Source organism: Salmo salar, chromosome ssa05 (assembly GCF_905237065.1).
Source record: "Salmo salar chromosome ssa05, Ssal_v3.1, whole genome shotgun sequence".
NCBI classification, from domain to species: Eukaryota; Metazoa; Chordata; class Actinopteri; order Salmoniformes; family Salmonidae; genus Salmo; species Salmo salar.
Window position 1 is genome coordinate 73,418,616 of NC_059446.1, and position 15,233 is coordinate 73,433,848.

Consider the following 15,233-nt stretch of genomic DNA (forward strand, 5'->3'; position numbering starts at 1 on the left):
TAGAAGGGAGAAGAGAGAGGAGGATATGAGAAGAGAGAAGAGGAGATGATAGAGAGGAGAAGAGAGAGGAGGAGAGGATAGAGGGGAGAAGAAAGAGGAGGATATGAAAAGAGAGAGGAGGAGAGGATTGAGAGGAGAATAGAGAGGAGAAGAGGATAGAAAGTAGAAGAGAGAGGAGGAGAGGATAGAGGGGAGAAGAAAGAGGAGGATATGAGAAGAGAGAGGAGGAGAGGATTGAGAGGAGAATAGAGAGGAGAAGAGGATAGAAAGTAGAAGAGAGAGGAGGAGAGGATAGAGAGAAGAAGAGAGAGGAGGAGAGGATAGAGGGGAGAAGAAAGAGGAGGATATGAGAAGAGAGAGGAGGAGAGGATTGAGAGGAGAATAGAGAGGAGAAGAGGATAGAAAGTAGAAGAGAGAGGAGGAGAGGATAGAGAGAAGAAGAGAGAGGAGGAGAGGATGGAGGGGAAGAGAGAGGAGGATATGAGAAGAGAGAGGAGAAGAGAGAGGGGAAGAGGATAGAAAGTAGAAGAGAGAGGAGGAGAGGATAGAGAGAAGAAGAGAGGAGGAGAGGATGGAGGGGAGAAGAGAGAGGAGAACAGGATAGAGAGGAGAAGAGAGAGAAGGAGAGGATATAAAGTAGAAGAGAGAGGAGGAGAGGATAGAGAGGAGAAGAGAGAGCAGGAGAGAGAGGAGGAGAGGATAGAGAGTAGAAGAGAGAGGAGGAGAGGATATAAAGTAGAAGAGAGAGGAGGAGAGGATAGAAAAGAGAAGAGAGAGGAGGAGAGGATAAAGATGAGAAGAGAGAGGAGGAGAGGAGAAGAGAGAAGAAAAGAGAGGAGAAGAAGGGGATGAGAGGATAGAAAAGAGAAGAGAGAGGAGGAGAGGAGAAGAGAGAAGAAAAGAGAGGAGGAGAGGAGAAGAGGGGATGAGAGGATAGAAAAGAGAAGAGAGAGGAGGAGAGGATAGAGAGTAGAAGAGAGAGGAGGACAAGAAAAGAGAGAGAAGGATAGTAGAAGAGAGAGGAGAGGGTACAGAGGAGGAGAGGAGGGTGAGAGAGATGTGAGTGGTTGAGAAAACGACAGTTCTCCACCCCTGGATGGGTGGGGTTTTGTGTTCTGTCCATCATTGCTTGGCTGACAGGTTTAATCCAATGAAACCTGCCCGTAATGGAGAGCAACATGGTTCACATCTAGGTGTGATTGACAGCTAATGGAATGCCAATTCCATCATAGGGCTCTGAACCTTCATTTCCTCATCACTTTACAGGTAAAGAGGAGTGGAGGAATTGGAGTAGATAAGAGAAAATGGATTGAGACAGAGAAAGAAACACTGAGAGAGAGAGGTAGTGAGAGAGAGAGAGAGAGAGAGAGAGAGAGAGAGAGAGAGAGAGAGAGAGAGAGAGAGAGAGGGAGACAGAGAGAAAGAGAGAAAGAAACAGAGACAGAGAGGTAGTGACAGAGGTAGTGCGAGAGAGAGAGAGAGAGAGAGAGAGAGAGCAGTGGTGGAAAATGTACTCAATTGTCATACTTGAGTAAAAGTAAAGATACCTTCATAGAAAATGACTGAAGTAAAAGTGAAAGTCACCCAGTAAAATACTACTTAAGTAAAAGTCTAAAAGTATTTGGTTTATTAAATCTACTTAAGCATTAAAAGTAAATGTAATTGCTAAAATATACTTAAGTATTAATAGTAAAAGTAAATGCTATAAATCATTTCAAATTCCTTATATTAAGCAAATTAGACAGCACGGTTTTATTTTTTATTTTTTTACGGCTAGCCAGGGGCACAATGCAACACTCAGACATCATTTACAAACTAAGCATGTGTTTAGTGAGTCTGCCATATCAGAGGCAGTAATGATGACCACGTATTTCCTTGATAAGTGTGGCATTGGACCATTTTCCTGTCCTGCTAGCATTCAAAATGTAACAAGTAGTTTTGGGTGTCATGGAAAATGTATGATAGTAAAAAGAGAGAGAGAGAGAGAGAGAGAGAGAGAGAGAGAGAGAGAGAGAGAGAGAGGTAGTTAGAGGGGAAGAGAAAGACTGATGACTGAGACAGAGGTAGGTGATGAGGAGTGTTATGCTTCGTTGGGAGCATACTAAATGAGTCAGACAACAGACAGCAGGAATACAGTGGACAGACAGACGGGGCATCATCACCTTGTGCAGTTTTAATGTTCAGACCACACAGGGGCGACTTCTGAGTGGCGCCATCATCAGTTAGACGCTGCATTGGGAGATAGCAGGTCAAACCAGCAAACCAGTTTTGGGGTCAGTTCCATTTCAATTCAATTCATTTAAATGACATGGCCTAAATTATCATTATTTCTTTATGCCAATGGGTTTTCAGTTTAAATGGAATTGACCCCTAAACAATAGCATGATTACATAGGGTTTTCTTTTGTCGTTGTAACAAAATCTGTATTGTTACTATTTGCATTTACTGTAGCCTACGGTAACAGTGGGACAACAAGTCTCTTCTTTAGGTTGAGAGAAACCGTGAGACAACAAGTCTCTTCTTTAGGTTGAGAGAAACAGTGAGACAACAAGTCTCTTCTTTAGCTTGAGAGAAACAGTGAGACAACAAGTCTCTTCTTTAGGTTGAGAGAAACAGTGAGACAACAAGTCTCTTCTTTAGGTTGAGAGAAACATTGCGACAACAAGTATCGTCTTTAGGTTGAGAGAAACAGTGAGACAACAAGTCTCTTCTTTAGGTTGAGAGAAACAGTGAGACAACAAGTCTCTTCTTTAGGTTGAGAGAAACAGTGAGACAACAAGTCTCTTCTTTAGGTTGAGAGAAACAGTGAGATAACAAGTCTCTTCTTTAGGTTGAGAGAAACAGTGAGACAACAAGTCTCTTCTTTAGGTTGAGAGAAACAGTGAGACAACAAGTATTGTCTTTAGGTTGAGAGAAACAGTGAGACAACAAGTATCTTCTTTAGGTTGAGAGAAACAGTGAGACAAGTCTCTTCTTTAGGTTGAGAGAAACAGTGAGACAACAAGTATCGTCTTTAGGTTGAGAGAAACAGTGAGACAACAAGTATCTTCTTTAGGTTGAGAGAAACAGTGAGACAACAAGTCTCTTCTTTAGGTTGAGAGAAACAGTGAGACAACAAGTCTCTTCTTTAGGTTGAGAGAAACAGTGAGACAACAAGTCTCTTCTTTAGGTTGAGAGAAACAGTGAGACAACAAGTCTCTTCTTTAGGTTGAGAGAAACAGTGAGACAACAAGTCTCTTCTTTAGGTTGAGAGAAACAGTGAGACAACAAGTCTCTTCTTTAGGTTGAGAGAAACAGTGAGACAACAAGTATCGTCTTTAGGTTGAGAGAAACAGTGAGACAAGTCTCTTCTTTAGGTTGAGAGAAACAGTGAGACAACAAGTCTCTTCTTTAGGTTGAGAGAAACAGTGAGACAACAAGTCTCTTCTTTAGGTTGAGAGAAACAGTGAGACAACAAGTATCGTCTTTAGGTTGAGAGAAACAGTGAGACAACAAGTCTCTTCTTTAGGTTGAGAGAAACAGTGAGACAACAAGTCTCTTCTTTAGGTTGAGAGAAACAGTGAGACAACAAGTCTCTTCTTTAGGTTGAGAGAAACAGTGAGACAACAAGTCTCTTCTTTAGGTTGAGAGAAACAGTGAGACAACAAGTCTCTTCTTTAGGTTGAGAGAAACATTGAGACAACAAGTCTATTCTTTAGGTTGAGAGAAACAGTGAGACAACAAGTATCGTCTTTAGGTTGAAACAGTGAGACAACAAGTCTATTCTTTAGGTTGAGAGAAACAGTGAGACAACAAGTCTCTTCTTTAGGTTGAGAGAAACATTGAGACAACAAGTCTCTTCTTTAGGTTGAGAGAAACAGTGAGACAACAGTCTCTTCTTTAGGTTGAGAGAAACAGTGAGACAACAAGTTATTGTCTTTAGGTTGAGAGAAACAGTGAGACAACAAGTCTCTTCTTTAGGTTGAGAGAAACAGTGAGACAACAAGTCTCTTCTTTAGGTTGAGAGAAACAGTGAGACAACAAGTCTCTTCTTTAGGTTGAGAGAAACCGTGAGACAACAAGTATTTTCTTTAGGTTGAGAGAAACAGTGAGACAACAAGTCTCTTCTTTAGGTTGAGAGAAACAGTGAGACAACAGTCTCTTCTTTAGGTTGAGAGAAACAGTGAGACAACAAGTCTCTTCTTTAGGTTGAGAGAAACAGTGAGACAACAAGTCTCTTCTTTAGGTTGAGAGAAACAGTGAGATAACAAGTCTCTTCTTTAGGTTGAGAGAAACATTGAGACAACAAGTCTATTCTTTAGGTTGAGAGAAACAGTGAGACAACAAGTATCGTCTTTAGGTTGAAACAGTGAGACAACAAGTCTATTCTTTAGGTTGAGAGAAACAGTGAGACAACAAGTCTCTTCTTTAGGTTGAGAGAAACATTGAGACAACAAGTCTCTTCTTTAGGTTGAGAGAAACAGTGAGACAACAAGTATCGTCTTTAGGTTGAGAGAAACAGTGAGACAACAAGTCTCTTCTTTAGCTTGAGAGAAACAGTGAGACAACAAGTATCTTCTTTAGGTTGAGAGAAACAGTGAGACAACAAGTCTCTTCTTTAGGTTGAGAGAAACAGTGAGACAACAAGTCTCGTCTTTAGGTTGAGAGAAACAGTGAGACAACAAGTCTCTTCTTTAGGTTGAGAGAAACAGTGAGACAACAAGTCTATTCTTTAGGTTGAGAGAAACAGTGAGACAACAAGTCTATTCTTTAGGTTGAGAGAAACAGTGAGACAACAAGTCTCTTCTTTAGGTTGAGAGAAACAGTGAGACAAGTCTCTTCTTTAGGTTGAGAGAAACAGTGAGACAACAAGTATTGTCTTTAGGTTGAGAGAAACAGTGAGACAACAAGTCTCTTCTTTAGGTTGAGAGAAACAGTGAGATAACAAGTCTCTTCTTTAGGTTGAGAGAAACAGTGAGCTACTCACCAGAGCTTTACTCTGGTCTTTCTCTCCTTTGCGAGAGGAACAGGTAGTTTTCAACCCTAGAGAGAGAGAGAGAGAGAGAGAGAGAGAGAGAGAGACAGCAGTCATTAGAAGGTAGTGTAAAGAAGAGAGAACACCCAACCCTGTCAGTAAACATTAACAGTGACTCCACTCACCAGAGTCGATTTCATTTTGCCTTCGGTTCTGAATCCTCAACTGCAAGACTGAAAGACAAGCAGTAGAGAGGTGGTGAATTAGATGTATGAGAATACCTGGAATCACCTGCGAGGTAACTATGGGTAAAAGGTACTGTCCTATGTTCTGTAGTACAATATCCCTCTGTAATAGTATAGTAACATGTGACTGAGCAATCTCTGCACACAGACACCCACTCCATCCACACACACACACACACACACACTACACTGCACACACACCTTCACACTAAGAGGTTCATTGGGGGAGGGGCTGATAGGTTTGGTGATGTTTCCCACAATGCATTCCAGTGCTGAGTTTTGAGATCTGAGAGAAATGGAGGGAGGGATGGAGGGAGGGGACAGCAGGATGAGAAGGGTTTGGGGGGGCTGTAACTATTTATCCGTCAGTATGTCTATTTCTGTCACCCCCATCCCCCCTTCAGCTGTCCCTCTCTCTCCAGAACTCTCTACCTCCCTCCCTTCATCACTGTCATGCACGCTAAGTAAATTCTTCCTCCCCTATTTTCTGTCAGCCGACTGCCACTCGAAAAGAGACCCCATTACATTACTTCAGTAAAAACACCACTTAGCCTGGTTCTACAGTAAACAGCTACCTCTTAGCCTGGAAACACCTACCTCGTAGCCTGGTAACTGCTACCTCTTAGCCTGGTAACACCTACCTCTTAGCCTGGAAAAACCTACCTCGTAGCCTGGTAACTGCTACCTCTTAGCCTGGTAACTGCTACCTCTTAGCCTGGTAACACCTACCTCTTAGCCTGGAAAAACCTACCTCGTAGCCTGGTAACTGCTACCTCTTAGCCTGGTAACTGCTACCTCTTAGCCTGGTAACTGCTACCTCTTAGCCTGGTAACACCTACCTCTTATCCTTGAAATACCTACCTCGTAGCCTGGTAACTCCTACCTCTTAGCCTGGTAACTTCTACCTCTTAGCATGGTAACTGCTACCTCTTAGCCTGGAAACACCTACCTCGTAGCCTGGTAACTGATACCTCTTAGCATGGTAACTGCTACCTCTTAGCCTGGTAACTGCTACCTCTTAGCCTGGTAACACCTACCTCTTAGCCTGGTAACTTCTACCTCTTAGCCTGGTAACTGCTACCTCTTAGCCTGGTAACACCTACCTCTTAGCCTGGAAACACCTACCTCGTAGCCTGGTAACTGCTACCTCTTAGCCTGGTAACTGCTACCTCTTAGCCTGGTAACTGCTACCTCTTAGCCTGGTAAACCTACCTCTTAGCCTGGAAACACCTACCTCGTAGCCTGGTAACTGCTACCTCTTAGCCTGGTAACTTCTACCTCTTAGCATGGTAACTTCTACCTCTTAGCATGGTAACTGCTACCTCTTAGCCTGGTAACTGCTACCTCTTAGCCTGGAAATACCTACCTCGTAGCATGGTAACTGCTACCTCTTAGCCTGGTACTACCTACCTCTTAGCCTGGTAACTGCTACCTCTTAGCCTGGTAACTGCTACCTCTTAGCCCGGTAACTGCTACCTCTTAGCATGGTAACTGCTACCTCTTAGCATGGTAACTGCTACCTCTTAGCCTGGTAACTGCTACCTCTTAGCCTGGAAACACCTACCTCTTAGCCTGGTAACACCTACCTCTTAGCATGGTAACTGCTACTTCTTAGCCTGGTAACACCTACCTCTTAGCCTGGTAACTGCTACCTCTTAGCCTGGTAACTTCTACCTCTTAGCATGGTAACTGCTACCTCTTAGCCTGGTAACAGCTACCTCTTAGCCTGGTAACACCTACCTCTTAGCATGGTAACTGCTACCTCTTAGCCTGGTAGCAGCTACCTCTTAGCCTGGAAACACCTACTTCTTAGCATGGTAACTGCTACCTCTTAGCCTGGTAATAGCTACCTCTTAGTACCGTATTGGACTGGGTACTCTGATTGACTCACATAGGCCTCCATGCAGACTCGGTCATGGTACTGTATTGGACTGGGTACTCTGATTGACTCACATAGGCCTCCATGCTGACTCGGTCATGGTACTGTATGTGTAATCGGTTGTGAGGTGGAATAATTGATTGGACTCAGAGGTGAAATTTGACCAGATTTGTATACAGGACCCAGCTAAAGTTACAGACATAGACCCTGGCCCGCTCCAGGGAACTAACACATGAAATCATCATTTAAAAGGTACCCAGAAGAGTTGATTGACTACTTATAAACCATTTATAAGCCCTGTACAGATGGTAGGTCAATTTAGTTTACCGTTAACAATTAACAATCTGTAACTGAGTAGAAACAAATGAAGCCAGAATCTTGATGACAGATAAGACCAGGAAGGTGACAGTGTAAGCTACTGAAGTTGTGCATGGATTTAGCTCAGTGAGATTATCTTCCTGCTTTGGGCAAGCGTTCATGGACAGAGAGAGATAACAGAGATTGGATTGAAGTTATAATCGTCTCCTCAACCGTCTATAATGTGAAGTAATCTCATAGTGAACCTTATAGGTTATCAATGATCATTGATCATTTAGCAGCTACCAAATGCAGTATTATCATTACTATGATTTCACCGCTGATGTAAGTACAGATGTAAGATCTTAATTTGATCACCCTGTTGTTGCAGGAAATGTTCTGCACAACAGGAAATGCACATTTGTAGTGTATTCAAGGTTTAAAAAGGCTTCTAAAGTTTGTAATTTCCCTTTAAATTGTATCAACCCCTACAAAAATGTCACATTTTTGCCATCCACACAATAACACACATTTCCTGTTACTGCAGGATTATTTTCCTGCCATGAGAAACTGATCAAATAAAATTGTTGACTATCACCACCACTGTCCACAGGCACAGCACACCCTACCGCTTTTCTGTTTTGACCACAGTCATGGTAACATACTCAGGGTATAGTAGTACATCTTCCTCAACACAAGTTACACAACCCATATTGCCATCCTTCCATCCATAGGCTATTAATTCCACATCAACCAATCAGACAACATTTACCTATTGACAAAAGTATTGATTGGTCCTTCATAGCCTTCACCCATTTCCTCCATAGCTGAAGAGATAGTGGGTTCAAAGCAGCAGGACAGCTGATACTTAGTTAGCCAGTCTAACTCATTTAAATGTCTCTTCTAATGAATCCAATCTGGAAACCTCAAGACACTTCATGGTATTTAATAAATAAATAAACTCATCAAATCTAATCTGAACCTCCAGCTGCCCAAGACAGGCCTGGTAATGAACAGCTGGTGGAAAAAAACAACAGCAGGAATGTCTCTATGACCTCATTTCCTGTCCCTACCAAGCCTCTTTATGACAGCAGCAGACTGATAACAACAGCGGCGGCCATTTTTAAGGGGCACATTCCAATTCCAGAACACAACTGCTGCTAGTTAAAGGACAGTAACCTATGGCTGATGGACCTAACACAAAACATAAAGAAATCCAACTTGCAAAAGGATTCAGTAGCTGTACACATTTCTTGCTACAGATGTAGGATCTTAATTTGAGCCAGTTTGCAAACAGAAGGAAAATAATCCTGCAGCAACAGAAAATGGAACTGTTGTTGTGGATTATAATTTGTAGAGGTTGATACATTTTTCGTTAGGCATATCAAGTCAGACATTTTTAAGTGGAAATTGCAAACTTTAGAAGCCTTTTTAAACCTGCAACTACAGGATAATCAAATTAAGATACGGCATCTGTATAATGTCACCCAAACATTTTCCAATCTTATAACTGTACCTCTAATGCTGTCTTATTTAATTAGTTATGTGTTTGAATTTGCCTAAGAGTTTTTAGTTCACATGGAGTACTACTGTCCTTCCTGTGTGACCAGAGGAGCTGTGACCGGCAAGATTTAGACTCAAATGGACTCGAATCAATCCTACTCACTTACAAACGGGTGGATTAAAATCATTTATTTTTTCTCCCCATTTAGAAATTGACGGAGCAGCCCTCGGTGTAAACAAACAGAACTTCACATCGGTATGGTTTGAAATGGAGACAGGAACAATGTGGCAGTAGCTATATGCCTCTTGTCTCTCATGACAGATTAAAACATAGCTAGCTGTAAAACTTGGTTCTGGGTTCTGAGATGAATATGCTACAAGTACTGTCATTGGGAGATTAAAAGATTTGTGGTCAACACTGGTATGTCTATTCAGGAGAGCTCTGTGGTTTCAATCAATCAATAGATATACGACAATCAATATGTTTACCTGATTAATCATCCTCATGATTAATATTAGCAAGACTAGACTTATCTGCCAATATCCTTCACAATCATACCGGAACAACTTCTTGCCAATGATATAGTCATCAATCATTACTAGTTACCATAGTGTCAGCCATGGGCTTGGCTGACAGAGAGAGAAGAGGCTGAGTGACACTTTATGACATAATACAGACAGCACTGTATATATGACCCAAGATCAGCCTAAGGGCAACTTAGTCCCACACCCCAGGCCTAATTCCTCCCTGCCAGCCCCACCCCAACCGGCCCGATCCAGCCTCACCCCAACCGGCCCGATCCAGCCCCACTCCAACCGGCCTGGCCCGATCCAGCCCCACTCCAACCGGCCTGGCCCGATCCAGCCCCACTCCAACCGGCCTGGCCCGATCCAGCCCCACTCCAACCGGCCTGGCCCGATCCAGCCCCACTCCAACCGGCCTGGCCTGATGCAGCCCCACCCCAACCGACCCAGCCAGATCCTCACCTGAGCGGAATTTGTTCCGGATGAGAAGCGACCTCTCAGAAGCCAGCAACGTCATGACGGAGAGGAGGAGGGGAACGAGGGATGAGAGGAGGAACAGAAAGAAAGAGTGGAATCCTGTTTTTATTCCCACTTGGGTGGGAATCAGGAGGAATGGACTCTTCTGATTCTGTCTCTCTCTGTGTGGAAAGCAGAGAACAACAGATAGGGGAGAGATGGAACAGGGGAGGTCAATGCTTTTGTTTATCCCTTGAGAAAAATATACTGACACTGAGTACAAGACACACAGACCAGAGCAGTAGACAGTAAAGAGAGTTATAGAGTGGACAGTAATAGAGAGACACTATCTGACACACACAGGATAGAGTGGACAGTAGTAGAGACACTATCTGACACCCACAGGATAGAGTGGACAGTAGTAGAGAGACACTAGACACACACAGGATAGAGTGGACAGTAGTAGAGAGACACTATCTGACACACAGGATAGAGTGGACAGAAGTAGAGAGACACTATCTGACACACACAGGATAGAGTGGACAGTAGTAGAGAGACACTGACACACACAGGATAGAGTGGACAGTAGTAGAGAGACACAAACTATCTGACACACACAGGATAGAGTGGACAGTAGTAGAGAGACACAAACTATCTGACACACACAGGATAGAGTGGACAGTAGTAGAGAGACACAAACTATCTGACACACACAGGATAGAGTGGACAGTAGTAGAGAGACACTATCTGACACACAGGATAGAGTGGACAGTAGTAGAGACACACTATCTGACACACACAGGATAGAGTGGACAGTAGTAGAGAGACACTATCTGACACACACAGGATAGAGTGGACAGTAGTAGAGAGACACTATCTGACACCCACAGGATAGAGTGGACAGTAGTAGAGAGACACTATCTGACACCCACAGGATAGAGTGGACAGTAGTAGAGAGACACTATCTGACACACACAGGATAGAGTGGACAGTAGTAGAGAGACACTATCTGACACCCACAGGATAGAGTGGACAGTAGTAGAGACACTATCTGACACACACAGGATAGAGTGGACAGTAGTAGAGAGACACTATCTGACACACACAGGATAGAGTGGACAGTAGTAGAGAGACACTATCTGACACACACAGGATAGAGTGGACAGTAGTAGAGACACTATCTGACACACACAGGATAGAGTGGACAGTAGTAGAGACACACTATCTGACACACACAGGATAGAGTGGACAGTAGTAGAGAGACACTATCTGACACCCACAGGATAGAGTGGACAGTAGTAGAGAGACACTATCTGACACACAGGATAGAGTGGACAGTAGTAGAGACACTATCTGACACACACAGGATAGAGTGGACAGTAGTAGAGACACTATCTGACACATACAGGATAGAGTGGACAGTAGTAGAGAGACACTATCTGACACACACAGGATAGAGTGGACAGTAGTAGAGAGACACTATCTGACACACACAGGATAGAGTGGACAGTAGTAGAGACACTATCTGACACACACAGGATAGAGTGGACAGTAGTAGAGACACACTATCTGACACACACAGGATAGAGTGGACAGTAGTAGAGAGACACTATCTGACACCCACAGGATAGAGTGGACAGTAGTAGAGAGACACTATCTGACACACAGGATAGAGTGGACAGTAGTAGAGACACTATCTGACACACACAGGATAGAGTGGACAGTAGTAGAGACACTATCTGACACATACAGGATAGAGTGGACAGTAGTAGAGAGACACTATCTGACACACACAGGATAGAGTGGACAGAAGTAGAGACACACAATCTGACACCCACAGGATAGAGTGGACAGTAGTAGAGACACTATCTGACACACAGGATAGAGTGGACAGTAGTAGAGAGACACTATCTGACACACAGGATAGAGTGGACAGTAGTAGAGAGACACTATCTGACACACACATGATAGAGTGGACAGTAGTAGAGAGACAACATCGACATTGACTAGACCAAGCCTCTCACGGCAGACTGCCACAATCACAGAAAGAGAGGAGGGACACACACACTGTGGATATAACGAGAAAGAAAGAGGAAGAGACAGTAGGAAGCATTTAGAACGACAGAGGAAAAGGGGGAGAGGCGAGGAGAAGAGAGAGACAGGGTGAGTTAGGCCATATGAGTGACAGAGACAGAGGCAGTGACAGATACCCAGATGCCAAACAGTGAGTGCACAGGGGACACTTATTATAATGGACACATAAAAAGCCACAACACCTATCACAGAGGACACAGCTATGCAGAGGACCGTGCTCTGATGGCTGAATGCACAGATTTGAAAGCGAAAGAAAGTGAAAACTGCCACAGAGAAATAGATGGTTTTATCTACACACAGAGAACCATGGGAGAGAGACAGAGGTTATTACCACTAATTCACACACACTTCATTAATGCACACACACCATTTATTGACTATATTGACTATGCCGCTGGCCACCCATAAGACAAATTGGGAAAGCCTGAACAGCATGAAAGTGGACACACACCGAGTGACTGAGATTATTTACACAAAATCACTGAGCTGGTGTTCATTAACACACAATCACACACACACACAGTTATTTACAAACTAGATTAGAGCGCTACCCATACAGTAGGATATCGATGAGTCCTCATATCACACAGTAGAGCACTGAGACGCAAAAAGAGAGAGAGAAAGAGAGCGAGGAAGGGAAATAGAGAGGAAGACAGAGAGAGAGAGAGAGAGAGAGAGAGAGAGAGAGAGAGAGAGAGAGAGAGAGAGAGAGAGAGAGAGAGAGAGAGAGGGAGAGTAAATGAGGTAGAATGAAAGATAATACTTACTGAAACAGAGAGAGAAGTCCCTTGGGGGAACTTGGAGTGGGTTTAAGATTAAATTAGAGAGAGATGCGAGAAGGAAGAGATAACTTCAAGTGCGTTTAATGACGATTTCTTTCATGTTCCTTTTCTTGTCATATTGTTTCTCTCTCTCTCTCCAGACTCGTTAATCCCCTGGAAAAGGGTTCTAAAGGTGAACTTGGGGAGGAAAGGATCTGATGTTCCTTCCTTCCTTATCATAGAACTAACCTTATCCTTCTCTCACTCTTTCTCTCTGGACCTCTTCTGTCCACCCTAAAGCGTCCTGGATCCTTGGTGCCAACTGTGGGGGACTGTCAAAGTTGTCACTCCCCCTCTCCCCTGTCTCTCTCTCTACCCCTCCCACACCCCTCTCCCCCTCCTTCACCCGTCCCAGCAACATACATCTGTTGACTGATTGGCTGATTGATGGAGAGATCGAGTGACAATAAGTGGTTGTGTGTTTGTGTCTTTGTCAAAAGTATTCACAAAATGGATGACTCATGTCAACATGCGCATGGCATTGTTACAGACTTTGGCCAGATACACTACACTAGTCTGAGGCCTATACCTTTTCCTCCCTTATCTATTTAAAAGCAAATAATGATTAGGGATATTGTATATTGCTGAGGTGTGATATGGTGTGGTAGGTAGGTATTATTGTAGGACTTTGCAGTAAGTACTACAGTATGATTTGATGTGTAGACTTCCATCTGATAATGTTCTATGTAAATCAAGGAATGCAACTTTAGTAAGTCAGCGTCCCTGTCTAAATACCTACGTCATCCTCTTACACATGATGCATTCTGTGTGTGTGTGCGTGTCCGTGTGCGTTTGCGTGTGCGTGTGAAACATGTGGCAGGCTCAGAAACCCAGGCCAAGTCAGTTTACGTCAGTGTATATATCTGAATATGAGGTGATACTGTACCTGACTGTATCCAATGCATGTTATCAACTGGCACTGCTAGCAGTATGCTAGAAAACAGTGTGTGTGTGTGTGTGTGTGTGTGTGTGTGTGTGTGTGTGTGTGTGTGTGTGTGTGTGTGTGTGTGTGTGTGTGTGTGTGTGTCTGTCAGTAGGCTTAGCAGGGGGAGAGGGGGACATGGGGGACAGGAAGGGTGGTCTTGCAGGAGCACCTGTTCTGTTAGTTTGACAGACAGGCTGGTGTGTGCTGGTTCAGCAGGTCAGAGATGGGGGGGGGTAGTGAGAGGGAGCGAGATAGAACGATGGAGTGGTGGGGAGACAGGGAAGTAGTGGGAGCGAGAGGTAGAGAGAGAGGGCGAGAGAGGTAAGGAGTCAGGACTACAGGAAGAGAGGAATGGAAGAGAGGAGAGGAAAGGCAGACAGGAGAGGAAGTTACAGCTAATGAATTATGTTATCTGGAGAGAAGCACATATTGATCCACAGCCTGACTACACTGAGCACAGCTAGGAGAGACTGACTGCAGCAGACAAGACATTGGTACAGACACCACCCAGATAACCACCAGTCACAGCCACAGTCAGAGCCACTGTATGGGTGAATTGTGGTTGTATAGATTTAGATGACAGTAGATTTCCACAATGATGAGGTTTACTCCTAAATCCAACCTTGGCAGACGTTCTACAGTGGTCTAAAGAGAGAGGAGTCCCTTTCCACACCATTTGTTGTGTAATGTAGATCCACCTCTAAGCTATATGCCACAGTCCCTTTCATTATCTTTTCATTGGCAAGATGACGTGCCAGCAACAAATTCTGAACCTACACATACACGCATAACTGACCAAATTATGAAAGACAAGCATTGTAATTTTGAATTCCGTAAAACGAGTGTGGAAGAATTGTTGTCTATCAACAATGACAAGCCACCTGGGTCTGACAATTTGGATAGAAAATGACTGAGGATGATAGTGGATGATATTACCACTCCTATTTGCCATCTCTTCGATCTAAGCCTACTCGAAAGTGTGTGCCCTCAGGCCTGGAGGGAAGAAAAAGTAATTCTGCTACCCAGGAATAGTAAAGTACACTTTAAAGGCTCAAACAGCTGACAAATCAGCCTGTTACAAACCCTTAGTAAACATTTGGACCGGATATAATGAGCCATTCGCGGTTTCACTGTACCGGCCGTGTGTACTTAGACTTGCTTGGCTTAATCTTTGAGACAAGCATATGCTACTGGCAGGATCAACCAGGTATTTCACAGTAAACAAATGAACAACAGGTTTTCAGCATGCTTATAGGGAAGGGCATTAAACATGCACGGCACTTACACAAATGACTAATGATTGGCTGAGAGAAATTGATACTAAAAAGATTGTGGGAGCTGTTTTGTTAGTCTTCAGTGCAGCTTTTAACATTATTGATCATAATGTTCTGCTGAAAAAACATCTGTGTTATGGCTTTACACCTCCTGCTATACTTTGGATTAGAGTTACCTGTCTAACAGACCACAGAGGTTGTTCTTTATTGGAAGACTCTCCAACATAATCCAGGTAGAGTCAGGCATTCCCCAGGGCAGC

The 15,233-nt window shown here is 43.6% G+C and overlaps 1 protein-coding gene across 1 annotated transcript in view; it reads right to left on the bottom strand.

Annotated features, from left to right (window-relative positions):
• The window catches only part of LOC106605777 (myocardin), a 41,187-nt gene extending 28,154 nt beyond the window's left edge, over positions 1 to 13,033 (bottom strand). Inside the window, exons 1-5 of the mRNA XM_045718794.1 lie at positions 12,721 to 13,033; positions 9,866 to 10,041; positions 5,140 to 5,187; positions 4,967 to 5,022; positions 2,163 to 2,229 (exon numbers count right to left, since the gene is read on the bottom strand). Of these exons, the coding sequence (XP_045574750.1) occupies positions 2,163 to 2,229; positions 4,967 to 5,022; positions 5,140 to 5,187; positions 9,866 to 9,920 (226 nt within the window). The 5' untranslated portion in view covers positions 9,921 to 10,041; positions 12,721 to 13,033. The remainder of the gene's footprint in view (positions 1 to 2,162; positions 2,230 to 4,966; positions 5,023 to 5,139; positions 5,188 to 9,865; positions 10,042 to 12,720) is intronic.
• Between the last annotated feature and the right edge of the window lie 2,200 nt (positions 13,034 to 15,233).